Below are 15,548 nucleotides of genomic sequence, written 5' to 3'. Positions count from 1 at the left end.
ATCACCCCACAATCACAACACTTAGATAGTTCTTCCCTTCATGTGCCATCTACACTCTGCTACCACCTGGAATTTATTCTTTAAGTAGCCGACTCACAACATAACAATACAACCTCTACTCTTATACCTGATTGATTCACCAAAACCGATACTTCAATTAAGAAGAATAAAGCGGTCATTGTCAAATATAGAACCCAACTAGATTGGGGTTGAACCCACAGGGAATGCGGAGGAAATAAGTCTACTAACACTTAAACTCATTTGTAGTCAACATTACCAAATAATAAACATAAATAATGTAAATGGGGGATTTATTTTTTCAATAAGTAAAAGTTCAGAAAAATAGAATAAAATCTTAAGGTTGTTAATAATATGAGATGGTAACTAGGACTGTGTTCACCATGACATGTAAATCTGTAGTCGTTAGATATTGGTGATATTGTATCAATGTTTTGTTTGCCAAATCTAAAAAGTTATGTATATTTAAATACCTCCCAGATCTATTAAATGTATTTCACTCATCTCCTCTCGGTCTTAAAGTGTATTACCAACTAACCCTTGCTTTTGATCTCAAAAAATTATTCCCTCTCGGGTTGAAGTTTTAAATAATAAAATATGACGAATTTTAAATAGGTACTCAGATTTCCCTGCCATTATATCAGCATAACAATATTCCTTAAGAAATGGCGTCGCTCAATCCATCATAGGATATTCGTAAGCAAACTACAAATATGTTTTTTCTTTTGGGTTTGTAGTCTTATTTTCTAATTTTATTTTTGTTTCTTGTTTTTATTTATACAAGGTACATGTTAGTGCATGCCAAACACCCAAAGTAAGGGTGAATCACTGCTCCCTAACGATCCTGAGCTAAAAAAATTGATTAGAAAGATGAATGTACAAGAGCGCAATGCACGAAGGTTGATAGAGCTTGCGGAAGCTCAAGCTAGAGCAAATCATGGTAATAATGAAAATCTTTGGGATGAGGAGGAAGATGTGGAGGATGCACCTTAGCATAATCATCCAATGCAAAGAGGCAGAGCACAACAGAGACCCACTGAGTTTTCTTTGGAAGATGATGATCCAGACATGGATGGAGTTGGAGCCACTAGGGCGATAGTTCTTCCTCCACTCCCACTAGGCGTGAAGTTCACCATCACTAGTACCATGCCTCAGCTCTTAAACTTGAAAGGACTATTTAAAGAAGAGACTAGAGAGGAAGTACATCAACATCTAGGAAGGAAGCACATCAACATCAACATTTATCCAAACTACAATTCGCCAGTAACTATTTGCATTGTCTCTGTCTAGGGAGGCAATCAAGTAGCTAGATGAGCTCCCGCATAACTCAATCACAAATTGGAGAGAGATAAAGAAAGCTTTCCTAGAGTAGTTCTTCCCACCTTCAAGGAAGCTGCAAATCAAGGATGAGATCAATGAACACAAGAAGATCCCTCATGAAGCATTACATGATTCATGGTTGAGATTCAGTCAGAAGCTGAAATAGTGCCCAAATCATAATCTCATGGATGATCATTTGATAGAAATATTACATAAATCGTGCAACTTTATGACTAAGCCAGTAGTTGATCAAGCTTGTAGTGGATTGTTAATGTCTAAAACCTTTATAGAAGCGTCAACAATATTGGATCAGTATTCAAAGACTAGAAGGGCTTGGTACACAAGATATTTTGAGGCTAGAGGTCTAGGCTATAGTTTTGAGATGTCGGCTACGGAGAAAAGGAAAAAAAAGGAGCGTGATCGGTATATGACTCATATTAAAACCCAGATGGATTTAATAACTAGGTGCTTACTATTTAGAGGTGTTGAGAAGGTAAATACAGTTGTGGTGCATATAAGTATGACAAACCAGGGATAGATTTTGAGGAGGAAGCTAAAAATTTGAACATCCAGGGGGGTTTCCAAAATTACAACTCTGGAAATCAAGGTCGGAACTTTTAAAAGGATTGATATTATGATAGAGCAGGTAACCATGATCAAGGAAACTAGAAAAGCAACAACACATTCAAGAATGATCGCAGCAGTGTGTGTGCCCCCTAGAAATAGAGATTGAGCCATGATTGGTTTTGAAACTCGAAGTTGGAGGACATGCTGACACGGGTCTTGGAAAAGGTAGAGTCAACTGATGCAGGTGTCAAAGACTTGAAGGGAGACTTTTCTAACATGGGTCAGCTGGTAGATTAATTCTCCACTGCTATCAAATAATTAAAGCACTTGATAGGTCAATTATCTGCAACATTTAATCAAAGGAAGAACGAAACACTTCCCAATGACACTGTACAAAACTTTAAAAAAATGAGCAATGTATAGCGAAGTGGTAAGATGATTCAGGGACCATCACCTATAAGTATTGAGAAGGATAAGGATGTTGCACCCGATGTGACGAGGTTGAGGAGATAGTGGTAGAGCCAAAGATGACAGAGAAGGCAAAATGTAAACACTCGATAGAAGTAGAGGTAGCACAACCCTTGCTACTAATTTTCAAATTGCCTCCTTCATTTCCACATAGGTTGAAAAAGAAGGTTGAGGATGGGAAGTTGTTGAAATTCATCACCATGTTGAAAGATCTATCCATGAACATTCCATTGGTAGAGGTGTTGGAGCAAATGTTGGGTTATGCATAGTTCATGAAAGACCTGGCTACTAAGAAGAGGATAGTCACCTTTTAGCCCGCTGACAACCTACACCATTGTAGTGTTATTTCTACAAGGTTTTTGGTTGAAAAAAAAGAGGAGCTAGGAGCATTCACTATTAGTGCATTCAATTTTATCAGGGCTCTATGTGACTTAAAAGCTAGTATCAACTTGATGACACTGCAATCTACAGACAATTGGTCTTAAGAGACACCAAATCAACTATAATGAGGTTGTTGATGTCTGACAGATCAGTGAAGAAGCCCATAGGGATCTTATGTGATGTGCTGGTGAGAGTTGACAGGTTCATATTCCTTGTTGATTTTGTCATTCTAGACTGCGAGGTGGACTTTGAAGTACCCATAATCTTGGGAAGACCATATTTGTCCATGGACAGAGCATTGGTAGACATGGAAAGTAGAGAGCTCATTTTCAGGCTTAGTAATGAAGAAGTAAACTTTAATGTTAGTAAAGCCATGAAGTAGCCTAGACACATGGCTGTGATGTTCGTGATCGGCATAGCTAGAGAAGTAGTTATTGAGGAAGCAATTGAGGAGAGGTTCGTTGTCGAGACATTGGTTGATGTGATCAAGAACTTTGAGGGTGATTGCTTAGCGAAGTTTGAAGAGACTGTAAATGTTTTGTAGGTTACTATCAAATATAGAAACCAACTAGTTTAGGGTCAAACCCACAAAGAATGTGGAGGAAATAAGTCTACTAACCCTTAAACTCAGTTGTAGTCAATATTTGAAATAATAAACATACATAAAGTAAATTGGGGGATTTATTATTTGTAATGACCCTCAAGGTCATTTTTTTGGAATTTTTATAAAAATAACCATTTTACCCCTCCCTTTAGATGCCCCGAGTCACTTCTGATTGTTACCAAGTGTTGATTTTTAGAAAATCTTATAAAAAGTTAAGTCACTGGAAATTTTGAGTTTCATAAGTTTTAAGTATAAAGTGGTATTTGGGGTCAATCGGAGCTACGGGTCTCGGAATGGAATTCTGTCAATTCCAGCAACTCCAAAATGTTGAAATTGGCTTAAGACACTTTACGGAATCAGTTTTGGAGTTGTAACGAAGTTTTGAGGCCTTAAGTTGAGAAATTGAGGAATTTTAAGCCAAGGTTTGACTTTGGTTAACTTTTGGAGTTCCGGTACTCGGAATGGAATTCCGACGACTCTGTTGGATTCAGGAGATGTTTTTGGTCTAGAAGAAGTGTTGGTTAAATTTTTAGAGGTCCCGAGTCCATTTTGGTATTTTGAAGGCCTAAGTTAGTTTAGTTGTGACTTTTCGAGTATTGGGTCAACGAGATCTTGAATTCAAATTTTGATGGCCCATCAGCTCTGGAATGACCAAATTAGGCTAGTAGCACTTTTGGATTGACTATCGAGTCAATTGATACGAGTTTGGGGCCATTTGGCGCTTTTGACTTTGAAAGTTAGCCTATGGTTGACTTTGGTCAACATTCTTTGAAAATATGCTCGAATGAATATTCTGAAAGCGCGCTTAGTTCCGGAATGTTGATTTTGGTCTAGAACAACCCTTCGTTCACTTTTTGAGGCTTCCGGACTAATATCGAGGCCCGTTGTTGAATGAGGCTTAAAATAGCTCTTGGGTGTGGGACTTACTTTTTATTAAAATGATCTTGTATGGGAATTTTGAATGCGCCATTGAGTCCGGAACATCGAATTTAGTGGGATAGCATATTTAGTTTATTTTTATTGGATTCCGAACGAATTCCGAGCACACATCGGAGATTTTGGATTTTTCAAAAATCAGAAAAATTGCAGAAAATTGCAGCAGTTGGTGAAATTATTTTGGGGGGGTTTTCTCCAACTTTAAAACCCTATAACTTGAGCATTAGGGCTCCAAATTGGGTGATTCAAATGGCAAAATTATGAGATTTTTTGTGGAGAACGCATTGGAGAGATTGAAAAGTGATTTGGAGCATTCGATTCAGGTAAAAATAGCGATTTTAATTGCAGCTGTGTCCATTTTCGGATTGAGTTTTGGAAGAACTTTGAGTAATTGTTTCTTGACCTATATAAACCCGATTTTGGTGATTCAAGGGTCTAAATTCAAGAGAATTTCATGAGGGATCTTGTTGTAATCTCAGAAATGCGAGGAGAAGCTTCGTTCAAGGTAAAAATGCATTTTAAGTTACTGATTTAGTCATTTTCGGAATGAAATTTTGTGGAATTTTGGAAGAGTGTATCTTGGTCAATATAACTCCATTTTGAGTGATTATTGAGGCTAGATTGTGGGTTTTTTTGCAAGAAACGTCATGGTGTAATTTGTTTTGATTGATAGATTTTTGTTTTTGAGAAATCGACGTGTGAAGAGGCTGCCTTATATTGTTTTCTTAGTTTGAAAATGTGGGAATTGATTGTTTGATCATCTTACGTAATTTTCCACCCCGAATTGTGTTATAAATATGATTTGTGAGCTTGGGGTGATATTTAAAACCTATTTTGGGAGTCAAATCCAGAATGTCGTATGTGGGTTCCATAATTCCCATTTTCGACCCCAAAATTGGTCCATCTCCAAAAATTATAAAAATAGTGTCTAAACGACCGTATCGATGTTGTGGTTCTATTTTTGATAGCTTGGCAGCGTTCTTAGGTCATTCAAAAAGGAAAAGCTCCAGCACAGTGAAGTGAAGCTCGTGTGTTTAGCCTATAAGTAGGCTATGATTTTACCTTTCTTTAGATTGAACTAGAATGTGTGAAAGCATGTTGAAATAGTTGGAATTTGGGTTGGGTAGTATGATTGTATATTTTAGGTGTTAGAAATCATGCTTTAGGCTTGTTATCGGGTTTTTCGGATATTTAGAAGCATGTGTATCTTCTCGTTACTTATTAGTATTATAAGGAGAGTTGAATGAGCATGTTTTTGACATTGTGGAGTATGTTGGCCTTAGTATAGGATGTAAACTTACTTTAGATGTCCCGACGTCACTCCAGTGGACTTAGATCCTTGTAGAATGGTGTAGCGGGCTAGTGCCTGATAGCATAGCCTTAGTTAGGAGTTATCCTTGCTCTTAAAAATATCCTCATTCATAAATTGGTATAATCATGACTTTTATGAGGCATCGGCAATACTAGATTTCGTGATCATTGATTTTGGCTCCGATTCCAGTTTTGGTGGCATATCGGTTGACTCATTTGGAAAAGGATTTTTGGTATTGTTGTATTCTAAGTTGGGAAGTAGAATGTTTGGCATCATTGGATAAATTATTTGTGAGCATCCGGGTACCAAGTTCCGGCCTCCATTCTGAATTATCGGGGAGCATCCGAATACTCAGCCCTGGCCTCTACCGGTTTGCTAGTATGACGAGCATCCGGGTACCCAGTCTCGGCCTCGATCATACTGATGTATTACGGTGAGCATCTGGGTACCCAGTCCCGGCCTCGATTGTACTTATGTATTATGGCAAGCATCCAGGTACCCAGTCCCGACCTTGGCCACTTTGAATATTCGGGCGAGCACCTGGGTCCCTGTCCCAGCCTCGACCCCTAAGTTATCCCTAGATCGATTGACTCTTGGAGATTCTGGGTTCGAAAAAGATATAGTACTTTGGCTCCTAACATCTCAGATTCTTGGTTCCTAGCCTTGGTATATCACGACCCGAATCCGGGTGTGATGGCACTCATCTCAATCCACCGAGATGAGTCAGCCTAATACCCAATGAAAAGTAGATGCGGAAGAAAAAGAAAAGGGTCAAAATTTAACTTAAGCAAAAACACATAAAAGAAGCTCAACATCCCCCCAAGATTGGTTGTCACGTGTACAAGCCACTAATTTATTATCGAAGTACGAAAAGAAATACAGTCACAATGTCTTTGTCTCTAGAATAGGACTAAAACATAAGAAAAGAGCAAGAGGTGTCCGCTAGATAGATGTGACAGCTACCTCGACACTCGGAATGATAGCCTCGAATGTAGTAGAAAATGCTAGAAGATCAAGCAGGTCCGGGCTCACAACCTACACAAGTGTGGAAGCAAGGGGTGAGTCCCAAACAACACGGTACTCAGCAAGTGGATAACTAAAACTAAGCAAAGCTTAATAGATACAAGTACTCTTGTCCTCCCAACCGAACCTCCTTAACTACAACCTGCATAAAATCAGCCCAACTCTACACTTGTACAATAACAACAGTAATACAGTCCATAAATTCTCATCAATGAATCATACCAAGTCAAGTTCAACATACACAGAGCAATATAGGGGTAAACACAAATTCGCAAATGTCAGAAAGGTGCAATGCAATGCAATAAAATGATGCATGTCTGTCCTATCGGTACACATCCGCTGAATCACAGTCCGGAACCCATGGGGGACATTTCTGTCCATGTAACCTGCCACGGAGCGTGTGGCCCGTCCCCTCAATATATATATCCTGCCACGGAGCGTGTGGCCCGACCCCTTTATTTCATAATACCTGCCACGGAGCGTGTGGCCCGACCCTTTTGTTTCATATCATTTTCAGTCTCAACACAATATGTCAGAACCAATGCAATCAATTCATGTTCATATAATTCATGATAATAACATGACAACAACAATAATTTTTCCTATCTCACATCAACATAGTAATTTCACAGTCCAAGATAAACCCATAATCACAACATATCAATTTCACCAATATATGTCATTAAATCACCATTTTATACCTCTCATCTCCATCTTTAAGGCCAATCATACAATCAATAACTAGTCTAATTTTCATTACTCTCCAGCACACCTAACATGGAAATACAAGCATCTATAAGCTTAAACTGAGGTTTAGAAATTCACTTGCCTCAAATAATCAAGAAATTACTTCGGGACTTGAGCCTTCCCTTTTCGTTGGGCCTCCAAATAAGTATAATCTGAAGCAACTCTTTGTTCAACCCAAGATAATCAGAATTTCTTTCGGTAGCCGCAACAGGTAGTTTCTTCCCTTCTTTTTTTCTTTTCTTTTCTACTTAATTAAGTATTAAAAATGACAAACTTCCACTAACGTATTTTAATATATAGGCTAAGTCATAATGATATTTAAATAAATTAATAATTTAGTCCATCAATTAAATTAATTATCTAAAATTACCCATCAATTAATTAATTGTAGTTACCGAAAAGTCTAAATTTCTAATTTAAATTTACGGAGAGAGTATTTTATAGAAGAGAGATGACTCATTCTCAAAATGACCAAATGGGTCATTACATTATCCACCACTAAAAATCATGTTCGTCCTCGAACATAAAGTAAAAGAAAGTACCTGAAGATTAAAAAAGATGGGGATATTTGGCACGCATATCAGCCTCTGTCTCCCAAGTTGCCTCTCCCACTGAACGGTGCTTCCATTGTACCTTCACTGAAGCTATCTCCTTGGTTCTAAGCTTACGAACCTGCCTATCTAGAATGGCTATAGGCTCCTCCTCAAATGTCAGGTCTGGACCTAACTCCACTGAATCGAGTGATAACACATGAGACTCATCCGGAACATACTTCCGAAGCATGGAAACATGAAACACGTTATGCACAGCCGATAAGCTAGGTGGAAAGGCCAATCTATAAGCCACCTCTCCAACTCGTGCCAAAATCTCAAATGGGCCAATGAATCGAGGGCTGAGCTTGCCCTTTCTCCCGAACCACATCACGCCCTTCATGGGAGACACTCGAAGCCAAACATGATCACCCACCATGAACTCTAATGGTCGAACTCTCCGATCTGCATAACTCTTTTGCCTACTCTGGGCTGTCAAGAGTCTACCCTGAATTCTACGAACTTGCTCCATAGCATCTCTAAGCAAGTCTGTGTCTAAGGAGTCTATCTCAGCTAAGTCAAACCAGCCAATTGGAGATCGACACCGCCTACCATACAAAGCCTCAAAAGGAGCCATCTGAATACTGGAGTGATAACTGTTATTGTAGGCAAACTCCGCTAGGGGCAAGTGCTCATCCCATCTAGCACCAAAATCAATAACACAAGCTCGGAGCATGTCCTCCAACACTTGAATTGTCCGCTCGAACTGACCATCGGTTTGTGGGTGAAAAGCAGTACTCATATCAAGTCTAGTGCCCAAACCATGTTGTAATGCCTGCCAAAAGTGCGAGGTGAATACTGAACCTCGATCCGAAATAATGGATACTGGGACACCATGAAGTCGAATGATATGGCTAATATACAACCGGGCTAGCTTCTCCGTTGTGTACCTCACCTTAACCGGAATAAAATGGGCGGACTTGGTTAGTCTGTCAACCACCACCCATATAGAGTCGTAGCCACCAACGGTGGGAGGTAAACCCACAACGAAGTCCATGGTGATCATTTCCCACTTCCAAGTGGGAATAGGCATTCTCTGACTCACACCCCCAGGCCGTTGGTGCTCACACTTTACCTGCTGGCAAATCAAACACTTGGATACGAACTCTACGATGTCCTTCTTCATCCCACACCACCAATAGTGCTGGCACAGATCATGATACATCTTGGCCGCTCCCGGATGGATGGAATACCTTGAACAATGAGCCTCTTCCAAAATCAATCTAGTCAGGTCACCCACCTTAGGCACACAAATTCTGCCGCCAATCCTAAATACGCCTTCCGAATCAAGTACCGCCTCCTTAGCTTCACCTCTTAATACCTTATCTCGAATGATACATAACTTCTCATCCTCAAACTGTCTCTTCTGAATCTGCTCAACCAAGGAAGAACGAGCCTCCACCAAGGCAAAGATACCACCATCCTCTGAAATCTGCAACTGGACAAGGTTATTAGCCAACCTCTGAACATCTCTAGCCAATGGTCGCTCCTCAACTCGGATTGCGGCAAGACTCCCCATACTAGAGGACTTCCTACTCAAGGCATCCGCCACTACATTGGCTTTTCCTGGGTGATACAAAATAGTCATGTCGTAGTCTTTCAGCAACTCGAGCCATCTACGTTGCCTCAAGTTCAGATCCCTCTGACTAAATATATACTGAAGACTCCTATGATCGGTGAAGACCTCGCAATGCACACCGTATAGGTAATGACGCCATAACTTAAGCACGAAAACTACAGCCGCTAACTCCAAATCATAAGTAGGATAGTTTTTCTCATGGGCCTTCAACTGTCTCGAGGCATAGGCAACCACTTTCCCCTTTTACATCAACACTCCACCTAAACCAACACCGGAAGCATCACAATATACAGTAAATCCCACACCTTCCTCGGGTAGCGTCAAAACAGGAGCCGAAGTCAATAAAGTCTTGAGCTTTTGAAAGCTCGCTTCACACTCTTCGGACTAATGAAAATCCACAGCCTTTTGAGTCAATCTAGTCAATGGAGCTGCAATAGTGGAGAAGCCCTGCACGAACCGTCTATAATAACCGGCTAACCCCACAAAACTACGAATCTCAGTAGGAGAAGTAGGCCTTGTCCAACCTCTGACTGCCTCAATCTTAGCTGGATCCACTCTAATCCCCTCTTTGGACACCACGTGTCCTAAGAATGTAACAGAATCAAGCCAAAATTCACACTTGGAGAACTTTGCATACAACTTTTCTTCTCTCAACTTTTGAAGTACCAACCTCAAATGGCGGACATGATCTGCCTCGGTCTTGGAATATACCAAGATGTCATCAATGAATACTATCACAAAAGAATCTAAGTATGGGCGAAACACTCCATTCATCAACTCCATAAATGCTGCGGGGGCATTCGTCAACCCAAATGACATCACCAAAAACTCGTAGTGACCATAACGAGTCCGAAAAGCTGTCTTAGGGATATCTGATGCCCTAATCTTCAACTGATGATAACCGGACCTCAAGTCTATTTTGGAAAACAATGCCGCTCCCTGTAGCTGATCAAATAAATCATCAATACGGGGAAGAGGATATTTATTTTTAATAGTTACCTTGTTCAACTGCCTGTAATCGATACACATCCTCATAGTCCCATCCTTCTTCTTTACAAACAGAACCGGTGCACCCCAAGGAGACACACTAGGGCGAATAAACCCCTTACTCAATAAGTCTTGCAACTGATCCTTCAACTCCTTCAATTCAACTGGAGCCATGCGATATGGAGGAATAAAAATGGGTTTAGTGCCAGGCTCTAAGTCAATAGCAAAATCAATATCCCTATCCGGAGGAATACCAGGAAGATCAGTAGAAAATACATCAGAAAACTCCTTAACCACTGGAACAGTATCTATAGGAGGTGACTCAATACTGGTATCCCGAATAAAGGCCAAATAAGACATACACCCTCTATCAATCAACCTCTGAGCACGAATATATGAGATAACCTTACCGGGATAGGAGCCACTAGTACCCTTCCACTCAATCCGCGGGGCACCAGGTATCGCTAAGGTAACAGTTTTTGCATAACAATCGAGAATAGCATGATGGGGAGAAAGCCAATCCATACCCAATATCACATCAAAATCTACCATCCCCAGAATAATCATATCTACCAAAGTATCATACCCGGCCAAGGAAACAAGACAGGATCGATATACTCGATCCACCACTAAGGGTTCACCCACGAGTGTAGAAACATGAATGGGCACGGACATACGATCACATGTCAAATCAAAGTTAGATGCAAAATAGGCAGACACATAGGAAAATGTAGATCCTGGATCAAATAATACAGATGCAGGTCGATGACAGACTGGGACAATACCTGTGATAACGGCGTTGGAAGCCTCAGCCTCAGGTCTCCCTGGAAAAGCATAACATTGAGCTCCCCTACCACCTCCGACCTGCCCAACACCTCTACCTCCTCCCTGAGGGACTATAGCACCACTAGCACCCCTACCAGGAGTGCGACCATCTCTACTAGTCTGGGCTCTACCTCGACCTCTGACCGGCGGCGCTAGTCCTCTAACTGAAACTGAAGAACTAGGCTGGGTTCCTCCTCGACCCTGAGATGAACACTGCCATGAAAGATGATCTGGATCACCACAAATATAACATACTCTCCCGTGCGAAAACCTCTGCGATGAACCTGCAGAACTTGTATAACTACCCCGGCTCATCGGCCTCTGTTGTGACCCCTGGTAACTCTGACCTGTACTGTAGGACCCACGAGGTATCTGACCATCCTCAGAAGCTGGCATAGATGCATGAACTGGTCCTCTACGCTGAAAGGAACCACCTCCTCTATAGGACCCTCTACCTCCAGATGAGGTACCCGAAAACTGACCAGAAGCACGGACCCTCTTGGGGTCCCCCAACTCCTCTCTCTCCATCAACTCCGCCTCCTTGGCAGCACCCACAATGGACTGGAAAGAAGCGCCCTCTCGGGCCGGTCGAAAAACTGCTGTACGAATAGTATAGTTCAGTCCTCGCACAAATCTGCGAATCCGCTCTGTCTCATCAGGAAGGACAGCCATAGCATGTCTGGACAACTGGTAGAAACGAGTCTCATATTCAGCAACTGTAAGTCCTTCCTGCCTCAAATTCTCAAACCGTAATCGGCTCTCTTCCTTCACACTCCAGGGGATGAAACGGTCATAAAAGGCACTAGCAAACTCATCCTAAGTCATCTGGAGTGACCCAACTGGTCTGGAACTCGTATATACTCTCCACCACTCTCTGGCTGGTCCACGCAACTGTAGGGTAGTATAACGAACTCCATGAGTCTCAGCTAACCCTACTATCTCCAACAACTCTCGACACATGGTCAAGAACTCATGGATACTTTGCACGGCTCGTACAACCCTCCATATCCTGTGAAGGGTGTCATGGGGATTCACTTTGCAAAAATACCTTCAACACAGTACCCAACATCCTTTTCACGAAGGACTTCACCGGGCTTTACCTGGTCCATGATCTGCGAAGCCCCTCGTGAACCACACTTGTGCCAATTTCACAAGAAGAACCTATCAATCAATCCAAAAATCATGCGCAACTCCATTATCCTTCAAAAAAACCAAAATGCACATCATATTTACAAAAGACGCTTGGAACTCACAATAATTATTACGACCCAAGCCTATGGCCTAGACGTGACATGGCGAATGAGGTACCCAAAAGTACCTCAAACAAGCCTCTTAGCATTTCTTTTAGCATTTTTTCATAGGTAATGACAATAAATAAACAAGCGAAAATCATAATAGGAAATTTTAACTTATATATGTCCAACAATATCTCTAACTTTTAGATTTAACGGGGCTAAGACAAGTCTATAGCCCACCCTCAATCATAATAGAAAGAAATGTCATAGTAAGTGTCTAAAGATCTTAACATATAATAACCTAAAAAGATAAATGAGTATTATTCTGAAACATTGGAACTCACCAAAAATAGTCTTCAAATGAAATCTCAACTAGCCACGTGGAGGAGAACGAGAAGGAGCATTGGTCTCTATATGGTGATATCATGTAGGCAAAAGTGGATCCATTAGACTAAGCCTACAAGGACTCCTATGTTGGCACATAGTTAATGAGACAAAGGGTTGCTACTAGAATTCCCTTACCGAATCCCATCTCAATGACCTATTTGGTGCTAATTCAATCTCACGGAATAGTTTAATACTTCAAAATAGTCATAGTATATAGTTTGAGAGTTCAAAACATCATATTCGGTAGAATAGCTCATTAAAACCTTTGGTAATTCAAATATGCAAAAATTATTCTTATTGCATAAAGAATCCATCATTCATATCATTTCATCATTCTTTCATTTCATAAGACTCCCTTTTTATCATAGCTATTGCTTTCATAAATATTCATTTGGAGTCAAAAATTTTAAGTCAAACTTCATTGAAAATATAGTAAAACTAGGTGGGTTCAAATCACTTCAACTTGCAAACATGTATGTAAATGAATGTGCATAAATATTTTGAAATCCATTAATTAAAATTCATGCTTCAAACAGCCCACCATGAATTTCAAGAACCTTTAAAGAGATAAATAGAGAAATTAGTTACAAACCATCAATTCATACAAATGAAATCACGTTGCATCAAAATAGACCAATAATCATTAGTTTAACCATGATTCATGCTATTAAGTAAAAATAAGAATTACCCATAAGAAAATCTTATTTGAAATCAAGAGATTTAATTAAAAGATTTTTGGACTGCATGGGTGGAAGAACCCATGGATAAACATCCACATAACTTAAAGTAAAACTTAAAGAAAATAAATATAATTTATCACATAATCAAAATACTTTAGGCATGAGAGTTGAAGGTATACTTTCATTGAATCCTTATATATATGGAATCCGAAGCGTTTCTCAGAATTGAAGGATTTAATGAAAATTCTTGAATCCTAGCATTTTCTCTTCGACGGAGCATTTTATGTACTACTCGGAGTATATGAATCACCGGATTAGTAATTTTACACTACTAAAGAACTAAAACTATATTTTGAGAATTACTAAAGAAGTGTATAGAGAGAAAAGTTGCTTGAGAAAGCTTGATTAACAAAATGATGAAATAAGATGGGTATTTATAGGTGTGAAAGAGTGACCTAACAATAATTAAAATAATTATAAAGAAATCTAAAAATTTAATAGAAGATTTTCATGTCATGACTGATGTCAAATGGAGGACTATTGATGTCATGGGTGATATGAAATGGATATAGATCTTTCGATGGTTGGTGAGATAAACCTTTTTTAACAGAATACCCGTTGTCGGAGCTGCATTTGAATAAGATAACTTCCACATTAGGATTTGGTGTCTTCATATGAATTTTTGCTCTAGAAGTCTAATTTCATGTCATTTAAGAATAAATCTATTTGGAGCACCCTACAGTGAAAAATAATTTTTCTTCTACAAATACTTCATTTCATTACAGCACCATGTCTTGCAACATATCTTACAACAATTAATTTATTTGACCTACTTAACCTCCGAAACTTAAAATAAAAGTTGTAGGTAATGATGTTAGGGTTATTCAGAAATTTGAATCACCTAGTTTGGACCATCTTATGGAAAGTTATGCCCAAAATATAAAAGTTGTATCATTTTCATCGAGATTGGAACATCATATACAACGTTTTTAAGGGGTGTTACATTAATCCACTATTTTGAGAGTTGACAGTTTTGTAAATATGAGACTTATCACAGATCTTCATAGGATATTACCGACACTACTACCTTATCACCTAAATTACACACTCGTACCCCCAGATGGTACTATACTTCCACCAAATCCTAAACCTGAATCCATCACCGAACAGGTAGGATTGTTTACAGTAATATCAACACCTCAGCCTCTATATATGTAAGCATACTATTCCACAAAATGGCAGATAACAATTGGCCCTCTCATGGAACTATCAACACACAGACTTGATCCTCTCATGGGATCCAAACTCAGAATAATGGTGTGCCAGAATGCGACACCCAATGCAATCATGTGTCAGAATATGACATTCGATCCAGTAATATGTCAGAACGTGAAACCCAATCTAAGAATATGTTAGAACGTAACACCCGATTCCAAGCACAACCAATCTATAATAACAGTTAGAATAAGTAGATATGAATAGTCACAATTACCCAGCACAGATACCGTGCACACAATTACATTAAAATGTTAGCTCATATGGTTTATTTCATGCTTTCTCGTCTCCTTACCAATATACATACGATTTGAGGCAGATACGAGCACATATAACACAATACAGGAAGACAATACCATCACTTACCCTTAATTCATTAGATAGTTCTTGCCTACCCATGTCACAACACATTTGATCACTAAAGATAACTATTTTTCTGCCCATAGTCCATGCCCGAGGGCTTAACCATGAAATCTCTCATTAATTTTCATTAAACTAAGTAATGGGCACAAATTTAAACTACTCAGAGAAGGAAACCTAGCTTATCTGGGCTCCAAACAGCAAGAGAAGAGATATAATGGCTCCAATCCTAATTTCCATATGACGGACAGATG

At 39.7% G+C, this 15,548-nt stretch overlaps 1 protein-coding gene across 1 annotated transcript; it reads right to left on the bottom strand.

The window, feature by feature from the left end:
• Positions 1 to 7,925: 7,925 nt before the first annotated feature.
• On the bottom strand, positions 7,926 to 11,885 carry LOC129877397 (uncharacterized). Its single transcript, XM_055952893.1, has 2 exons — positions 11,318 to 11,885; positions 7,926 to 8,107 (listed from the first exon to the last, which is right to left on the bottom strand). The coding sequence occupies exons 1-2, from the start codon at positions 11,883 to 11,885 to the stop codon at positions 7,926 to 7,928; spliced, it is 750 nt and encodes a 249-aa protein (XP_055808868.1).
• Positions 11,886 to 15,548: the final 3,663 nt, after the last annotated feature.

Source organism: Solanum dulcamara, chromosome 12 (genome assembly GCF_947179165.1).
Source record: "Solanum dulcamara chromosome 12, daSolDulc1.2, whole genome shotgun sequence".
Lineage (NCBI taxonomy): Eukaryota > Viridiplantae > Streptophyta > Magnoliopsida > Solanales > Solanaceae > Solanum > Solanum dulcamara.
The sequence above is the reverse complement of the archived record's forward strand: the minus strand, read 5'-3'. Positions and strand labels throughout refer to the sequence as shown.

Excerpts from the sequence above, each read along its gene's own strand:
- LOC129877397 (XM_055952893.1), bottom strand. The coding sequence starts at position 11,885 with ATGGAGAGAGAGGAGTTGGGGGACCCCAAGAGGGTCCGTGCTTCTGGT. Across the intron at positions 8,108-11,317 it reads TTCCAACGCCGTTATCACAG|TGGAGTTAGGTCCAGACCTG; the intron begins GTATTGTCCCAG and ends CACTCGATTCAG.